The sequence below is a fragment of the Dermacentor variabilis genome, chromosome 7 (genome assembly GCF_050947875.1).
Source record: "Dermacentor variabilis isolate Ectoservices chromosome 7, ASM5094787v1, whole genome shotgun sequence".
In the NCBI taxonomy this organism is placed as follows: Eukaryota; Metazoa; Arthropoda; class Arachnida; order Ixodida; family Ixodidae; genus Dermacentor; species Dermacentor variabilis.
The window spans coordinates 113,840,947-113,859,345 of NC_134574.1; the positions used below are offsets into that span (position 1 = coordinate 113,840,947).

Sequence of the window (18,399 nt, forward strand, 5' to 3'; positions counted from 1 at the left end):
GGTGAAAGCGATCTCGAATGTGCAGAGTCATTACAACACCATCGCAACACTGACTTGAATTTCTTTAAACGGCACCTGTTACATCTGACGTCTGTCCATTTAATTTATGGGCTGTTCCTACATGAGAGTTGCACTAGCACATGTTTTCTTCTTTATTTCCTTCTTTTTTTGCAGTGAAGCTGTTTTTGTCTTTGCTGTGAAACTACAAAAGCACTTGAAATCGTTATACGCTAGTTTTCAATTTTCTGAAAGAACTTAAAACAGTCGCAAAGTTTATATTTCGAGATAATATGGGTATTATTAGGGGCAATAATTATGGAAATTTTGAAGTGTATGTGTGACAATGAACGGATGAAATAAAAATTTATAAAGCCTCGTTTTCGGCATGTTTGGAGGCTTATAATAAAGCGCTTCAAGAGTTTCTATACTTCTTTGGCTTATGTTTATATTAGTTTTTAGATCTTGAGAAAATGGGGGCCACTTCGGGGATGTGTACTGAAAAGTGGAACTGTGTAAGTTACTCATGTGCTCTGAAAACAATTACTGAATATTCACATTTACCAAATTTTTATGTGCTATGCAAGGCATTTAGTTGCTTTTCCCCAGTCTCCTCAGTTAAGTATGCGAGGCACAGTGTTGATATTTTGTTGAAGTAGGAAGCAGTTTCTGAGTGAGGAGCAATAAATGTTTATTTTCTGTAGGTTCATACAGCCTTTGCAAGAAGTTACCTATTAAGGGTTCCAGGGTGTCATACTGTTGTTACTTGAAATGTTTCCCAGACTCCTGAAACAAGTGCATAAGATAGCAATTTAAAATTCTGTCAGAATAGGGAGAACCCTAGGCGTAATGTGTTGTGAAACTTTTGTGTTCCTGCTTTAAATGGAAACGATCCAATTTATTACTGAATCCAAGTTTTTTTCCCTATTTTTGTGCGTCATACAAAGTTCGTAGTTTGCTCCTCTTGCGTCTCCGGTGAAATAAACGAAGCACCTTGTTTATATTTGAGGAAAATTAGGGGCATGGTACGGGTAATCTGTAGGTAATGTTCCAAGTGGGTGGAATATATGCGTCTTGATTAAATACAGCTTTTTCGAAAAAAGAATGCTTAAGCAAGGGTTTCAAGAATGTTGCTCTGCTGTTGTCAGCTACGTTTCCCAATGTCCCAAGAGAACTCTACGTTTCAGAAACTTTATACTTAGAAGGAATGGACGGCATCTGAAGAGCAATGTTTCGCAAATTTTTAACTCTTCCGGCTTACTTAAAGCATTACGAATAATTATTAAACCCTTGTTTCTTTTATTTTGTTATGCGTGATATATGAGATTCGCCTGGTGTCTTCAGTGAACTAAACGAGGCAGTGTCTTTATGTTTAGTGACAATAAGGACAGGGTAATGAGTGGTGCACAGGCAATTAGAGTTTGGAGTGAATTGATAATGGCGGCTTTAGTAATAAATTACTTATGCAAGAGCTATGGATCATTATGAGTGTGCACCTTACTACAAATGCCACCGAGATCAAATTTAGCTAAAGTGGTTGGAACACTATGGCAAAACTCTGTGCGAAGTTGAATACGGTTGGATCAAACACAATTTTTGTAAAGAGTTTCTTAATAAAACGTTGGAGACTATGGTGCGGTCGCTATCAGCTATGCTTCCGACATTAGCTGGAGGTTACAACAGGTTCATGTTTCGTGGAAAGGGGAGGGGATTCGTGGTAAGTGAAACATAATACAATATATTTATGTACCTGGCCTAATTGTAAATGTTGCAAGTAATTACTAAACCCTCGTTTTCTTTTTCTTTTCTTTTTTTATCTTTATGTGTCATACGACATTCAACCAACACGGCACTTTGGCATGACCTACAAAACTAGGCAGTACCCACAAATCGCTGAAAATCTAGAAGGCAATGGTCTGGGATTTGTATTATAGCTGTTAACCACCACTGCATGAGTCGTCTGCTTTGGTGCAATTAAGTTAAAGGCCGCTAACAAGAGCAGCCTCACATCTTTGCAAAGGCTGCTTCAATGGAATATTACATGCGTAACTAATTTATGAAAAGTGCAATTTCATTGCAGTTGGCCTATGTGTACTTGTTGTGTGTGGCATACACAGCCGTTGGCTAGTACAGCTTAACTTTTCTCAAGTTGAACACCAGCTTCTAGATAACGGAGTGCTTTAAAGCTTTGTCTGTAGTGGGATATTGAAAGGCTTGTGTTACCAGTGAATGCATTCTTTCAAAAAAAATGTGGTCCCACAAGGTGCTGCTTGCGTCCCCCATTGAAATATTTGGCCTTTCCGTCCTTTCAACCTAATGTCTCAAAGCATCCGGGCCACTTATTATCAGAGAAGTATAGTGTTGAACCAGATTTACAGTTATCCACATCAGTTGCACAAATCGAAACATGGATGCAAAAAAATACATTGCTCAACATGCTTTTTGTGTCTATCCGCCAGTCCTGAACTGCAATAATGTTATGAGACAAGCACACAGAGTGCAATCTCCTGGTGGTTTTAGCCAGTAGGCTTGGTGTGTGAAGCACTAAACACTTCTGTATGCATTGTTACAGTTAAATCTCGCATACTAACCTGTAAGGATATTTTCATGGAATGGTAACTATGATATGCAGTCAAGCATATGCAGCTAAGCAGGTAGAACGTGATGAACTTCCTCATGATAGCATCAGCTGCTTAGAAGCAGTTGCCAGAAAAAAAGAGTCCTTGGTCCTAGGCCAAGGAACTTGTATGTGTGCTAGAGTACTGCTTCGCTTCTTGACGACTACCGCACTCAACCAATTGCCTTCCACATCATAAGGAATTTAATATGTACTACCATGTGTTTGTGTCGCAACTATCTCATGCAATTAAATATAAAAGAATTGAGGCAAAATTACCACCTTTACTTACTGACCAACTTTTATAGCAGTGGTGGTAATCAGGATTTGCAGAATAATTGTTAATATGATTGTTGACAATAAAGTTTTCACAAATTATCTTTTGAATTAATGAGTTTAGGGGCATGTCACTGCACAACTGAAATTAGTACTCAAAGCATAAGCTTATGCCAGCAATTTTATGCCTAGCAGGTTTCGAGAAATATAAACTGAGATTGGGCTGTTCCAGTTCACGTTAGTCCAAACTGCATTTTTCCACAGTGTAGAAAAATACTCGGTTTTTTCATGGAACCTGTTCTCTCTAAACTTTTGGACTGAACCATAATTTGCCAGATACCATGATAGGGATTATATTGCAGCAGAGTTCTGTATCACTAAACAATATGAACTGCACACACATGAATAAGGCTTCACTATTTTCATGCGTGGTCCGAAAAAAGTCATTTTGTCATGTTGTTACAACATACATTAGACGCCATGTGATCACCGGCACAGTGCCATAGCCACAAACTACGACGATTCAGAACAAAAATTCTCTGAAAATTTTCGACGAGCCTCCGTTGTTTAACCTGAACCTATGGTGTACCACCTTTTACTTACCACATTCAATGTGAATGGAATTTTAAGCGCAATAAAGCTCAAGGAATTTAGCATTTTCGAAGATCTAGTCGCTTAAAAATTTAACAACAAAACATTAATTACACCCCCAACCAATACGACAGCTTCGATAAATCTTCAAGAAAACTAGAAATGTATCCAACCAATATGACATAGCACATACATCTCTGCGATGTCAGTCATTATAAAGTAGAATGAATATCAATAGGACATCGGCTACTTGATATTTGCAAAACACATGTTTGTAGGATGCCCTTTAGATGTTATAGACGAGACGTAGATGAATGGATCATACCTGGATGTTGAGAAGATATTGGAGGTTCACTGGGATAAGGAACGAATTATTTAGTGAGGAAACTGCCTTGGAACAAATCGTACAGACCACTTTATTATGATATGCTGTGATCTTATTCTGCTTGCAGCTGCCACCCTCTACAATTGTCATTTCCCTGTGCAGACACTGCAGAAACAACTTTCACAAAATCAACAACAGGTATTTTCAGACTTTTATCTCAGAAGTCTCACTTCTGAATATGGATGTCCATAAAGGTGTTAAGTGTCGGTACCTTACACTCTTCAACAAGTTCGCACCCTTTGGGGCTTATCTTGCCACACAACAATAATCGTTATCTGTCTTGCCCGCATTTCTTTTCTTTAATGATATGCGCCCCGTACTGCCAGGTCACGAACGGCATGCGCGTTATCAGCGTGGCACAGCATTCTCGTGAGGCAAGAGAGCGCCGAGTTTTCAAGAAAGGAAACACAAGCAAGGCAGATGTCGTGATTATTGTTGTGTGACAAGATAAGCCCCAAAGGGTGTAAACTTTTTAAAGAGTGTTTTGTTGTGGGATCGATAAGCTCCAAAGAGTGCATATTCTTGACAGGAAATTTCCTGTCAAAAATGGAATGGCCACTGATAACGCGCATACCGTTTGTGACCTGCAAGTACCGGGCGCACACCGTTAAATAAAGGGAAGACACGCAAGATAGATGATTATCGATCAGGGACAAGGTGTATAAGCCACATAGGGTGCAAAAGTACTGTGCATCTGACTCACCTTTCCTTTATGACGGTGCGCGGTGGTGAACACCATGCGCGTTATCAGCACGACCTACTGTATATTATACAGTAGGTCGTGGTTATCAGTGTGATATTGTATTGTTGACAGAGTAGTGAGCGCAGAGTTTTTTGTATAAAGGAAACACAAGCAAGACAGATTATTATTGTTTGGGGACATGACACACCTCAAATAACGTAAACTTTTTTTTAGAGTGTAAGATGTGTTTAAATTTGTGCACTTAAGCGGTGTAAAAAGAGCGCCACATACACTCTTAAAATAATTTGCACCCTTTGGAGCTTATCGATCCCATAACAACACAGTCTTTAAAAAGTTTACACCCGTTGGGGCTTATCTTGTCACACAACAATAATCGCCATCTGCCTTGCTTGCATTTTCTTTCTTGACAACTCAGCACTCACTACTTTTCTGTCGAGAATGCTGTGTCACGCGCTGATAACGTCCAAGCCGTTCGTGACTTGGAAGTACTGGGTTTGCAGCGTTAAAGAAAGGAAATTTTTATTTTATTTATTTATTTATTTTGTGGGAAAACAGATGACAGTTATCATTGTGGGACAAGATAGGATCCAAAAATTTCCTGTAAGGAGTGCAATGCCATGCATGACAACGCGCGTAGTAGCTAGCGCAGAGTTTTGAAGAAAGGAGAAGCAAGCAAGGCAGATGATGAATATCGTTGTGGGACAAGATAAGATCAAGGGTGCAATAATTTATAAGAGCGTAGATGACCGTTATTGTTTGGGGGCAAGATAACCCTAAAGAATGCAAGCTTTTCTTGGAGTTTATCTAAAAACGTTCGCACCCTTTGGGGCTTATCTTGTGACACAACAATTCCTCATCTATCTTGCGCGCCTTTCCGGTTTTTAACGCTGCGAACGGCATGCGCGTTATCAGCGTGACATATTATGACAATTATATATTGTTGTGGGACAAGATAATTAAAGGGTGCAAACTTTTTAATAGTTTAATATATGGTAACGGCATTATAAGTGCAGATTTTAATGTTGCTGATCGAGTGTATTTTTTGATGTGCGGAGAGCACTGGTACACACTAAAAAGAATATTGCATTCTTATGGGCTAACCTTTTCCCTTCTACAATTATCGTCACATATATTTGTGTCAATTTTTGTTTGCGCCCTTTGGATTTATCATGTGGTCAAACAATAATCAGCTGTATTGCGTGCTCCCCCCCCCCTTTTTTTTATTTCACACTGCCCGCCCGCAGTACCACTTTATTATATGGCAGTGACCACACGTACGCCGAGCCGTACGGCATGTACGCGCTGGCGTTTGAAGCGTTTGAAGACCGTCCCGATTCCAGACCATGAATCAGATCGACGAGCTTGAGCACTGGAAATATGCAAAGTGAAAGGCCTTCGACTTGAGAAGCGAAGCCATTTATCCCTACGATAAAACACGTTTTTCCAGAAAATCGTAGCGTTGACACTGCAACTTCAAAATTTCATAAATTCCGCCGGGCTTCTCGCCGATAGCGATGCGGCCCGGGCATCGAACATGGGTTTTCCCAATGATTTGACAGCTGACAAACCGTCACATAAAGTTGGTTCTTTATTCTATGACATGAAGTTGAAAGACCCTCGCGTTGACAGCACCGATTGTTTCAAACTAAACTCACGTTAAAGCTCATTCGAAAGAGTGGCAGCTTCCGGATCTATCAGGCGGCAACAACAAACCAGCTACAGCTCAATAGGATAAACAGAAAGAAAAGGTGTCGGCCTCTCACGTCCTTCGCGCTGTTTCACCGTCGCGCCGTTTGCGTTCGCCGTGCCACCTAGCCAGGCAAACACAAACACCCCTGCTGCTATGATATCAAATACGTGTTTCTGTTGCTGCTGTGATCGGGAGCGTCTCTCAGCTGGAGCTTCCTCTATGCCGTGCTGTCAGAACTGCGACTGTTGCGAAGGGGCGCATCTCCGGTGAAAAAAAAGAATACATCGCGTACTTTGCGTCGGAAGCGAACAGTGCAAAGACGACGCGTAAGTTTCGTGCTTGTGTTGACCGCTCAAACACGCCGTGCCGCCGTCGTGCGTTGAACCGCGAGAACCACTTGTTCGTATGCATGTCACACTTCTTCGATGTTGGCACCGTCCCACGTACCGTTTGTTTCCTTGTGTTTCTGCCTTTCCGCGATCACTCCCCACACCTTCTCAGAATGTTACGCAGGGCGATCAACCCACTCTTGACCGTGATCATAAGGCGGACCGGTGGGCTAGCTGTGATTAATCGCCTCTATCCGCGCCCAATTACGACCCACTACATGCTGCTTGCCGAAAGTATGCGCTGCACTGCTTGTTCGCTGATGACGTGCCTTGAAAGAGTTGCTGGTTCGTCGAAGGGCCAACAGTAAACTTCTAATCCATCGGTAAACTACTTGCGTGCCGCGAGTGATCTCTTTCCGTTTATCTCCGCCCGCCGAGTTGGCCATCCGAACACCGTGTTGTTTTCTTTCCGCTTTCAGATTGGCGGTCGATGACTGCTCGTATGTTACCCGTGTGCCCCAGATGAGTTTGCCGGTCGTTCTGTGAATGGATCGAGCGACTTTGCGAGTCTCCGAAGGAGCGTCGCACAATCACGAAACGCCGCCCGATGATTCGAGCCTGAGGTGAGCCAGGCGGCGACGATTGCTTTGCCCTTGGGGCGGGGAAAACGGAATCGCGAGGTGTTCCCTCTGCCGTGTTGACGAATTTGCGCCCGGTATGATGCACGATAGTCGAAAAAAAAAAAAGTCAAGTGTGTAGCGGTTTTGGGTCGCGTGTGTTTTGTACCGCGGTATCGCAGAGCCGTTCAACATCGGGGCGCCGACGACGTGGACTCTTAATGTGGATGAGAACTCGGCGTGCAAAAATTACGACGACGCAGCTGTCATATGCAGCGTGTGCTGCGCGTGGGAGTGAATGTTGTAGTCACGAGTCAGGTTGTAGACGCCTGCTCGCAGCTTTCACAAGTGTCTTTGGACGGGGTTGGACGCATAGTTGTTGCTTAGCCGAAATGCGTTTCATGGTGCACCTCTATATCGTCTTCAATTGCGATAATACTTGCGCGCCGGGAACCGAAACTGAGCTTTCGCTTGTGTCACTTTCTCTTATCGTCAGTGTTTGGAAACATATAATCAACTTGGCATGTGACTTGAGAGCAGCACACTTTCATTTAGAAAGGAAGAGTGGACTTATGTGCTTGTTGCTACGCATTCTTTGTAATTATGTGGCTAGCATGTAAGATCGACAGGTCAATAGGGTGATAACTTGATGTCTCGCCTGAGTGCTGTTTGTCTGTAAACCAGCTGCGCACCAGATGGGTGCGCAGATGCAAATGCGCAAATGTAGGCCACTGGGCCGCTCATTTTACCTTTTCTTGCTTTTGCCTCTGGCAGTGCACTTCTTAAATTTTATTTTTGCTGCCATTGCTGGAAGGCAGAATATTGTAGCCAGCATTAAGCATTGCCTATAACGAACTGCCCTTAGGTGTGTCGCAAAACCAAGGTAATTGATTGACAGGGTACACCTGGTAACAGGACGGAGCTTCATGCTAGTGCTAAAAATGACTGTGGACTAAACCGTTAATTCCAAAGTGCATGTGCTCGTGCTTATATATATCTGCTGTGTAGATGATTGTGGCCACCATGCTGGGAGTGGCAATGAAAGTACTTCACTGCTTATGCTTGTATGTCCACATATGACACTTCCTTTTCTTAAAAGTCGATATCGTCGCACATTCAGGCACTGTGGTGGCTTCACAGTTTGACTGTTGCATGGTGCGCCCATCCCGTCCTGTGTCATTCTGTTCGAAAAAGGGTGGTGTGTTTTGAGGTACCTCTTGCAGATGTTTTCTCATGAGATACACTTTGCTTTTACATGTGTTCTCAACATATGATCTCTATGCCTATGCAGGCCCTATTGTTCCTTGCTGCTGTGCCCCTTGCTTTATATAGGCAATGGCACCAGGATGTAAGGGTGCATGGTGGTGCCATCTTCTTGCCCTGTACTGGATATTTACTATAGTCTGTGCCTTCTCACTAGCTTCTTAGCTTGATCTTTCACCGATATTAGGACCTGTAGCTCCAGTATAACTCCAGTACTCCTGGAATCACAAGGACATTTGTTTTCAACCTGCAACACATTAAAAGCTGTCCAGGCATTATACTTCAGGTCCAGAAGCTCTGTGTGCCAAGATAGCTTCTGCAGTGTTGCTCAACTAATGGAGCATTTTCTTTTATGGAGCAGTTTGTATGGATCTACCATCTCCTTATTGCTTTGGGAATAGTGTGGACTTGAGTAACATGTTTCACTCCCCATCCCTTATAAAATTATTTAATTCAGGCAAACTAGACTGGTACGTTGTCTGGCCAAACCACGTCTATGATGCCATATTGAGTAACCAGCCGGGGAAAAAAAAAATGTTGGCGTCCTTCGTTTGTGTTGCTTGGACCTTGTCCTGTTAGAAAAACTTCAAATAATACTCAACAGAATTGATGTAAGGCTTGCCTTTGTAAAAAGAAGAAAAAAAAAAAAGGCCTGCACCGACTGCTTGCCTCACGAGGTCAGGAATAGATGTACAAAGTTCCTCTTAGTTCAGAAGCTAGTGATGCCTCATGCAAGTGGAACATTTGCTTATGAAAGCTTTGATGTCGCTGCTGAAGCCAGGCTACCAGGTGGACTCTCGTGCTCGAGCCCAGGACCTTGCAAATGCAGTGTGTGCTAGCTGAAGCACTTCCTGGTGTAGACTTGGTGGAAGGACTAGCCTTGAGCCTCTGAGTAAAAGTTTTTGTACAACAGACAACTTAGCCACACTGGCATATTTGAATAGTCTGGGTCTCTGATTCTTACCAATTAGTGCACGAATCATGGCATTGATAAGTCTGTCTCAAGCTCAGCTGTGGTCCTATTTAGCATGTCAGCATAGGATATTTAGCATGTCAGCAGCTGTTCAACTGTCAGAACTTCGTAATCCTGTACCACTGAAGCAAGGCTTTTACTAAACTTTCAGGCTTCCTTGAAAATACTACTTCTGCATTAAACATGTGCTTGCCTGGCACATGCGTAATGCACATTTTATGCATTCTGGGCAAATATGCCCAAAAGGTTGTGAACTGCTTTTAGTGTGCATTTCAACATTTCTTTGTTGAGAAGAGAGGCACCAAAGGTTTATAGTCGGCCTCTATGGGAAATTGCAGAATGAACACATGCATCTGAAAGTGGGCGCAGGCCCACATCACCAGAAGGGCTTCCTTCTCAACTTAGGGGAATATTTATCCACTTGTGGCTACTTTTACCATGAGTAATAAGCTACGGCTAGGCAATTACTTCGTTGTCAACTTGTAGACATACTGTGCCCAACTCAAATGACGATACATCTGCTGATGTCACCTGAGATTTATGAGGGTTGTAACAACACGGAACGGGTGTTGTTTCCAAGGCTCTTTTGATGTCGGAAAACAGTCACTTTAGTAGCTCATTCCTCTGCCAACTGAACATCGCTCAGTAATAGGTCTCTCAAAGGCTTGGCTTTTTTTTTTTATTAGTTACCTGCTTTGGTAGCGCAGTCGCTATGATGCTGTGCTGCTGATCTTGAGGTGACAGTTCAGAAGAACTTCAGTTTGGCCTAGTTGATGTTTTCTGCATATCATATTGACCGCAAATAAAGACGGGGACAGCGGAAGAGAACACATAAACAACACAGGCTTCACCACCCGTGTTGTTTATGTGTTCTCTTCTGCTGTCCCCGTCTTTATTTGCAGTCAATATGATATGAGGTGACGGGTTTGATCATAGCCGTGGTGGCTTCACTTTGATTAGGGTGAATGCAAAAATGTTTGTGTGCTTGGATTTAGGTACACATTATAAAACCCCAAGTGGTCGAAATTAATACAGAGTCCCCCACTACATTGTACCTCATAATCATATTGTGGTTTTGGCACCTAAAACCCCAAAACTTATATAAATTATTCAAGTTATCAGCCAGTCTTGGGAGGAACTCTGCTTGTATGTCAACGTTCAACAAGGTGCATATGCCTGTGATTGGTCTGCAATCTCCAGTACGTGTATAAAGTTGCAATCCGTACAGTTCCTGTTCTCCCTGTTTTGCATAAGGATATAATATTGTACAACGCACTCAGTGCTAACTGTGCCCTAACTTCGTTACAGTACGTCCTCGAACGAAAGTGCTGGAGCAAAACGAAATCCCCCTGCCAAGCCACCCCGACGGCGTCACTCGGTCACATCGTTAAAAGGTTGGTACGCTTAAAATCCTGTCATGATGAATCTGCTTTCCTCAGTGCACAATGCGAAGCGATGTCAACAGAGAAAGGCCATTGTGACTTGACAAAGCTTAGCGATCTCATTGGCAGTGAAATGTCCTCATTAGGCTTGAATGTCATTAGGGCTCATTTTTCACCAAGGAAGCTTTGTTTTTTCAGAACAACCCATCAGACATCTGCCTGAGCATGTCTTGCATGAACTTTGCAGCAGACTAAAAGCATTCTTCTGAATACTGCTATTATTCCGCTATGGTATGCACATTTGCAGAGATGCTTCAATGTACTAGAAGCATGGGAAGCATATCATGCTAAATTCTTGGTGACATCTCTCAAGCATGCACATCATTGTAATCTGCCATTGAGCTAATAGCATCTATCCCTCCTATCTGCCTCTCCCTTGTTTTTGTTTTTTAAGGCTTGATAATAGATTTGGAAATACAGTTACACCTCGACATAACGAAGTACATAAAATTGACAATTTGCTTCGTTATATCGAAATTCCGTTGTATTGAAATTCAACCTTTTATGCAGATAAGTACAGTCGCCAATTGATTTTCCTTACCCGGAAAGGGGCCGCAGAATTTTCCTGAATTATCGAGCAGTCGAAAAAAGCTAATTTGAATGTGAAAACAATTCCGTTTGATCCATTTGGGAGCCGGCCACAAATGACATGGTTTCATGCCATGTCAATGATATCTTCACATTGGCGGTACGAATTAAGCGAAGCCAGCCACGCTTGCCACGCTTTCGCATGCACTCCGCCTCTGCGGCTGATAGCATCACCTGCACTGGGACGACGCTATCAAGGAAAGTCCCGGCAGCGGGGAGTGAATGCTTTGTATGCCTCTCGCTCCAACGGGTCACCGAAACTAGAGATTACATGACCTCCAATGCTAAACGTGTGTGAAGACAGCTTACATTGTGCCACACCGTCTTGCTACGCCCACTCTTTGCACACGTGGCAGATTACGTCTAAAGCAGGGTGTGCAGCTGCGTATGCGCTCAGCCGCGCTTACAGCCATGCGCAGCCACAAGTGAGACGCGCGCCAGAAATCGTGATGCACGCCAACTTATCGCCCCCCCCCCCCCCTAGCGCTTCGTGCGCGCTTGATCACGCTTTTGCGAGCTCGTTCCCCTCGCCCTCTATCCCATTGCTCGCGCGAGAAGGCAGCACTCGTGAAGCCACCATTTTTCTTTTCTCACCATCGCGCACTTTCAATCGCACCTAAAACATGCGGTGCGTTGGGCACGATAGGATTTTATCGCGCTTGGACTTTACAGGGAACATAATGCGGCGCCACTTCGGCCGTCACTCTTGTCCAGCGGCATTTGAGAGGTGCGTTTGCAAGCAACCACTTGTAATTCAATCGTCTGACCATGTGCATCGGCTGAAGATTCCATGTATTGTCTCGGCATTCCTTTGCGGCAGCAGTGAAATTTCGTTGTGTTGACATCGCATGTAAACACACTTCATATTATTGAGGTTCTAAATACATGGTATTCTATGGACAAGAGGTTATGAAAAGTTAAATACTTCGTTATATTGAGAATTTTGTTATATTGAAGTTCGCTATATCGAGGTTTAACTGTATTTACCTGTGTTAGCATAATGCTGCTGCTTGGGCTAGATTATTTGAAGAAGTGTACCTTGCTTGCACAACAAATTGCAGTTAGACAATTGACTCAATATTTACTGTGTTGTAGATGTCGTAATTGTCAAATTAAAGCCCCTTGGTGCTTGAGCCATGCCCATTTAGTACAATTATAGAGACTGTCATTATAGTCAATTATAGTCATTATTAGTCAATTATAGTTATAGTCAATTATAGTCAATTATAGTCATTAATTATAGTCATTTGTCAATTATAGATAACCTGTCACGATAATTATTGTGAAGTGCTCTGGGGTTCCGTTCTATGTTTTTCCAAAATGCACGTATAGTGTACAGCGATACAAAGCTGCATGAAATGCCGGGGTATTTTTGAAGGCATTTTGTAGGCAAGCTCTATTTGTGCGACACTTCTGCAGAGTTTCTGCCGAACTCTTTGCAGACACGGAATCGTACAGCAGCCTGTGCCGCCCCACGCCGAGCACCACATCTGGTCGCCAGGGGCGTCGGGGCGACGGCGACCCTTGGGCTGAGCACGGCCAGTGGATCCTCGACCCCCCGCCAAACTTTGGCGGCGGCGCCCCCCCTTGCTTCTCTCTGAGCTATGGGGGTGGCCACGGCAGATGTGGAGGTAGCAGCACGCCGACGCCCGACAGCCGAAACGACTTTCGCTCTCTTCCCCTCAGCGCTGCGCAGGAACGCAAGCTGTGTAATTCAACGGTGGGTGCAGTGAGATTCACGGGAGTTTGCTTAGCATTATGAATGCGCAAATGAATGAGATATATCTTTAGTCTGTGGGAAATTATGTAAACATTTATTGTGTTTTCGCTATTCTGATGGACCCTCTATTGCAATGCACACCCCGATATTCATACCGGAAGAAGTGATAAACCTACGTTGGGCAAACTTACAGGGCAGGCAGAAAACGTTGTGCAAAATGAAAATGAATGGCATTGTGCAAAATTAAAAAATTTAGGTTCTTAGGATTCTATGTGCTGTATAGAGAAATATACAGGTTTTATTTACATATCTACATATATGTGGTACGTGGTGGCGCCGCGAAGGCATCCGAATTATGAGGCGTCTGAAAAATCTGTTTTTGAGTGTACATCATTGAAATTTTGGTGCTGTGTTTATTAGCTGAAGGTTTTCAGCTCACTTTTATTATATGTTTGCTGTAGTAGTTTTTAGTTGTACATTCGAACCCATTTATAATGAACTTGATAGTTCCGTAAAAAGTGGTTGTTATCAGTAGTTTGTTATACATGGACTTGCCCTTAAAGATGCTCAAAAATTAAGCACACTGAATATGGCATCGGCAGTTGTAATACGGCAGCCCTTTGGTCCGCAAACCAGATTTTCAGCTTCAGTTTTGTTCTCGGTGCGTTCTCGTACATAGCTGCGATAACGCATTAGAAACACCCATCTAAAGAACGAAATGCGGCGTCTTATAGGTTTTTCTAAACGGTGCCAGGTTACAGTCGGCGGTCATTTTGAAACTGTAAGCGCAACCGCCACTCTTTCTTTGGAAGCTTGTGATATATTTTACTACCAGCAGGACATGACTGTATTCTGCACACGAGAGCGAAGGGTTGCAGTTGGGTGGAGGTGTAAACTTTGGAAACTGCTGTGGCGTGGCACCATTCTGCAAAGGTCTCGGAGACTCTCAGCATTACTACCGCGCGTCAGCCACACAAGAGCCGTAGAGTTACGTTATCTTAGGTGCTTTGGGGGCGGAAAAAAATTGCGACGTTCGAGAGGTAAAACGTCGTTGCAAACCATTATCGGCAATTGGCAACGCATAAACGAAGCGCCATGGAACCTTGATCTCCCGATAACGGCACAGTAACCACCAATTCTTTGCAGCATTGCGTGGTGGCAGCCACGTAGCATTCTCGCTGACTAGGGTCATATCGAACGCTTCAGTAGCCATTGTTCCAACGGGGATAAGGCGTAGATGGTCGTTCGAAATCGTTGAAACAGCCATAATGCATGTGGTGCTGCACAGACAATTGCATAAAAAATGAAAGTGACGCCGTCGTGGCATCCGATATCGCACCAGCACATGCCCTGTGCCATACTGTTTCTGCTGTATGCCTTCTCCCTGGAGGCGGGCCTTGAATGCGCGTGATCACGCATGCCCTTCTCCGCGGATGCCGAAATCTATGCGTGGCGGTCGCTCACTCGTCTCAAAGGCCGTATTGTCGTCGCGGTTGGTCTAGAATGGGGCACACACTGCCGTGCACCCAAGTTTGGTAGCGCTTCCATGCTTTGGTACTTCACACGTGCCCTCTTTTTACCGTGACCGTTTTCGAAGTTTCGTTGTAACAGTACAGCAATATTAATGAATGTTCATTATACTGGAAGCAGTTTCAATTGGGAGGGCCGGAGAATCGTAAATGCATTTAAATATGGTCATTATAACTTATAGATAGTTGTATCTAGGATTGTTAGAAGTGTGTTCAACTGTAATAATGTAGTAGATCCCTCCTGCCGTTTGTAAACTTGGGACCTCCGTCTGCTTATGTCACTTTGTACCACTTTCATTTTTTCACTACTGAAGATTGATTGATTGATTGATTGATTGATTGATTGATTGATTGATTGATTGATTGATTGATTGATTGATTGATTGAGATCCACACAAAGTTTTATTTTCACAAGCTCCACAATCTGCTGAAAATGGTCAAATCTTACAGATAGTTCTAAAGTTCAGTCGTTTGAGATGGTGCATGACGTTGCTAGTAGGAGAAGCCCAACCGCAATGTTTACTGAAGTGCAGATACACTGCTGATTAAATTGACAGACTTTTAGAGGCACAGTAATGAAAGAATTAAGCATGATGAACTTAACGCTAAGCTCTTAATAGCATTTTTGATACGCTGGAGTGAGATTTTAGTTGTGAATAATTCAGCAAACCAATTACTAATTGATGGATTAAAATACTAATTCAATTTCTACTCGAACAACGTTTCAAAGCTTCTTTTTGTCTGAATGTCCTCTCGATTGTCAGAAATAAAGGTTAAAAAGTTCTGATTTTGCTTGATGTGGAATGGCATTTGGGCTTTCTCGCGGAACCTGCCGAATTTCATTATTACCATCGCGAGCATGTGTGCACGCGATCATGTCTTGTCTATTCTTGTCTCGACGCTTCATGTCTTGTCCATTCAGTTCCCACATTGTTTGAGAGTAAACATCAATCAGTAATGTTGTGATGTGTATGATGGGGCTGGCCAACACACAGTTCTGGAAGGGTGATATCAGTACCGAGGATGAGAAGAGTTGCAGAGCGCTGAGGGATCTTTATTTCGGCACCCGGTGTGCCTTTTGTGTTTGTTCCACCCCTTGTGCCGCAACCAATCTTCCCAAAAGTCTGCAGACTTGTCCGAAAGCAAAATGTTCCTATCTAACAGGATAAACATAATGCAATTGCCTAACCCCCTTGTGCGTACATCCCATGCTGAATGCGGGTTTGTGCTTTCGACCTTGCTGTGCCATTTGACAAATGAAACTTGCTAATTGCAAAGGATTTGCACTTCAATGAGTTGCTTTGGTGTGATACCAAGTGAAACAGGATACAGTTAATGTACAGGAACATTCACACTTGTTCTCAGGGTTCTATGTGTATCGTTCTCTTTTTTTGCTTTTTGTATGTGTAGCCTAGCTATTGCAGGCAGAACTTCCTTTTAATTTATTTTGCTGCCCCTCCTGTTCGAAACGGAGCCAGCAGGTTGCATCTCCTTGTTGTAGGCACTGGTACTAAATGGGGCTGAAATTTTTAATCACACCTTATGCATACCTCAACCTCAGTTTGAGCTAGTTGGTGAGTCATACTTCAAAAAAAATGTAATGGCACGAAAAAGATGTGGATGAACACGTACGACAGGACAAGCGCCTGGCCTGTTGTATGTATCGTTTGTCTGCACCTTTTTTGCTCCGCTGTCTTCCTGAATTATGAACAGCTGCGGTGTAATAAGCTTTTTAGAGTGGCAGATCTTTAAGTTTGCGCATCACATTGCCGAAAAATATTCATGGGCGAAGGCAAAGCAACAGTAAGGGAAGCTATTGAATTAATGTGAGCCCACGCTGGATTCCGAAGATTGGGCCACTCACATAGATGTTCAACAAAATGAACCCAAGGAATTGTTTTTGCCCATGCTGGTCATCATCATCATCAGCCTGGTTACGCCCACTGCAGGGCAAAGGCGTCTCCCATACTTCTCCAACAACCCCGGTCATGTACTAATTGTGGCCATGCCGTCCCTGCAAACTTCTTAATCTCATCCGCCCACCTAACTTTCTGCCGCCCCCTGCTACGCTTCCCTTCCCTTGGGATCCAGTCCGTAACCCTTAATGACCATCGGTTATCTTCCCTCCTCATTACATGTCCTGCCCATGCCCATTTCTTTTTCTTGATTTCAACTAAGATGTCATTAACTCGCGTTTGTTCCCTCACCCAATCTGCTCTTTTCTTATCCCTTAACGTTACACCTATCATTCTTCTTTCCATAGCTCGTTGTGTCATCCTCAATTTGAGTAGAACCCTTTTCGTAAGCCTCCAGGTTTCTGCCCCATAGGTGAGTTCTGGTAAGACACAGCTATTATATACTTTTCTCTTGAGGGATAACGGCAACCTGCTGTTCATGATTTGGGACTGCCTGCCAAACGCACTCCAGCCCATTCTTATTCTTCTGATTATTTCCGTCTCATGATCCGGATCCGCCGTCACTACCTGCCCTAAGTATTGCACTCCAAAGCCGAACGAGAAGCCTTTGCGGGAAAGTCCTGTGGAGCTCATCTATGAGCAAGTGGTCAGTCCATGCTCCCTGACATCCCGCAGCCAAAGAGGAGGAAGTAACTTCCTGTTGCACCTGAGATATATAGGTTGTTAGATGGCACTAGCATAGCAGCGTTTGTGCCTCTTTTGTAGTTGTGCGACTGTGATGCTGGCTCCCACCACTGCACGTGCGTCATGCAGGGAAGCTGAACCGCAGGAGACCTGAAAGTAATGCGGCGAACATGTGCATCGGGGAATGTCACAGTTGAGCGTCGCTACGATAGTTGGTGTAGTCATTATAATGAGACTATTCTGCAGTCTACGTTTGCGTATTTCTGGAGGCAGGGCATTGCCAGTGAATTTGTAACTGAAGGGACCTGTGCCATAGGATCCTTGGCGCAGGTTCTTTCAGTTACAGATTCGTTATCATTGCTGAGGCTTCTTATAGAACTGCAACAGTCATTGTCAGCACTTTCGTCATCTTGTTCCACGTAGAGTGCTCGTTCTAGCCAAAGGCAACGAACTCGAAACAACAGTATCTGAAAATGTACATAAAAAGCAACCCACATCAAAGCAGATGCCCAGCTATTGCTTTGCAGGTTAGTGTGCGCTGCATGAGGCTTCATTCCTTTTTTTTTTTTGCCCTTCTAAGAAGTTTTGTTACTTGAACTCGCAGCCCAGCCAGCCAGCGGGAACCTCAATACGAACTGGTCTGCACACAAGGCCTTCACTCCTCCCAACAAGCTCAACCCCTTTGCACTATGCCAATTTCCCGCCGAGTCCTGTCGGAAGCTCGGAGCGGGACGTCCCCGACGTTGTATCGCGACCCATCCTAACAGTCGCCACAGCGGCGACTCCCGGCTCGTTGAGCACTTCCACCTGTCGCCGAGGGTGTGGTGAAAGTGACAGGTCCACTGGCACTATGGGCAGTGCCAATGGTGGTTGCGCACCAGCCTGGCTTGTGGCGCCCCCTGGCAGCCCACGCCGGACTCACAGCGACCCTGTCATCCATCTAGACGAAGTTGATGAGGAGCAGGCAGATAATCCGAGCATCTGGACATACACACCTAGGTGGGTTCTGCTTGATCCTTTGTATTGAGTTAAGGTCACCAAATTAGTAAGTGCTGGCAAATCATTTTGTCCAAACCGGA

General features: G+C 43.9%; 1 protein-coding gene across 2 annotated transcripts in view; it reads left to right on the forward strand.

Annotated features, from left to right (window-relative positions):
• The first annotated feature begins 6,149 nt into the window (after nt 1-6,149).
• The window catches only part of LOC142587784 (uncharacterized), a 34,893-nt gene continuing 22,643 nt past the window's right edge, over nt 6,150-18,399 (forward strand). Inside the window, exons 1-5 of one of the 2 annotated variants that reach the window (XM_075699048.1) lie at nt 6,150-6,585; nt 7,068-7,211; nt 10,750-10,835; nt 12,914-13,191; nt 17,925-18,319. In XM_075699048.1, the coding sequence (XP_075555163.1) occupies nt 7,135-7,211; nt 10,750-10,835; nt 12,914-13,191; nt 17,925-18,319 (836 nt within the window). In that variant the 5' untranslated portion in view covers nt 6,150-6,585; nt 7,068-7,134. Of the gene's footprint in view, nt 6,586-6,627; nt 6,972-7,067; nt 7,212-10,749; nt 10,836-12,913; nt 13,192-17,924; nt 18,320-18,399 lie in introns of those variants that run through there. The other variant, XM_075699051.1, reaches the window with a different exon arrangement.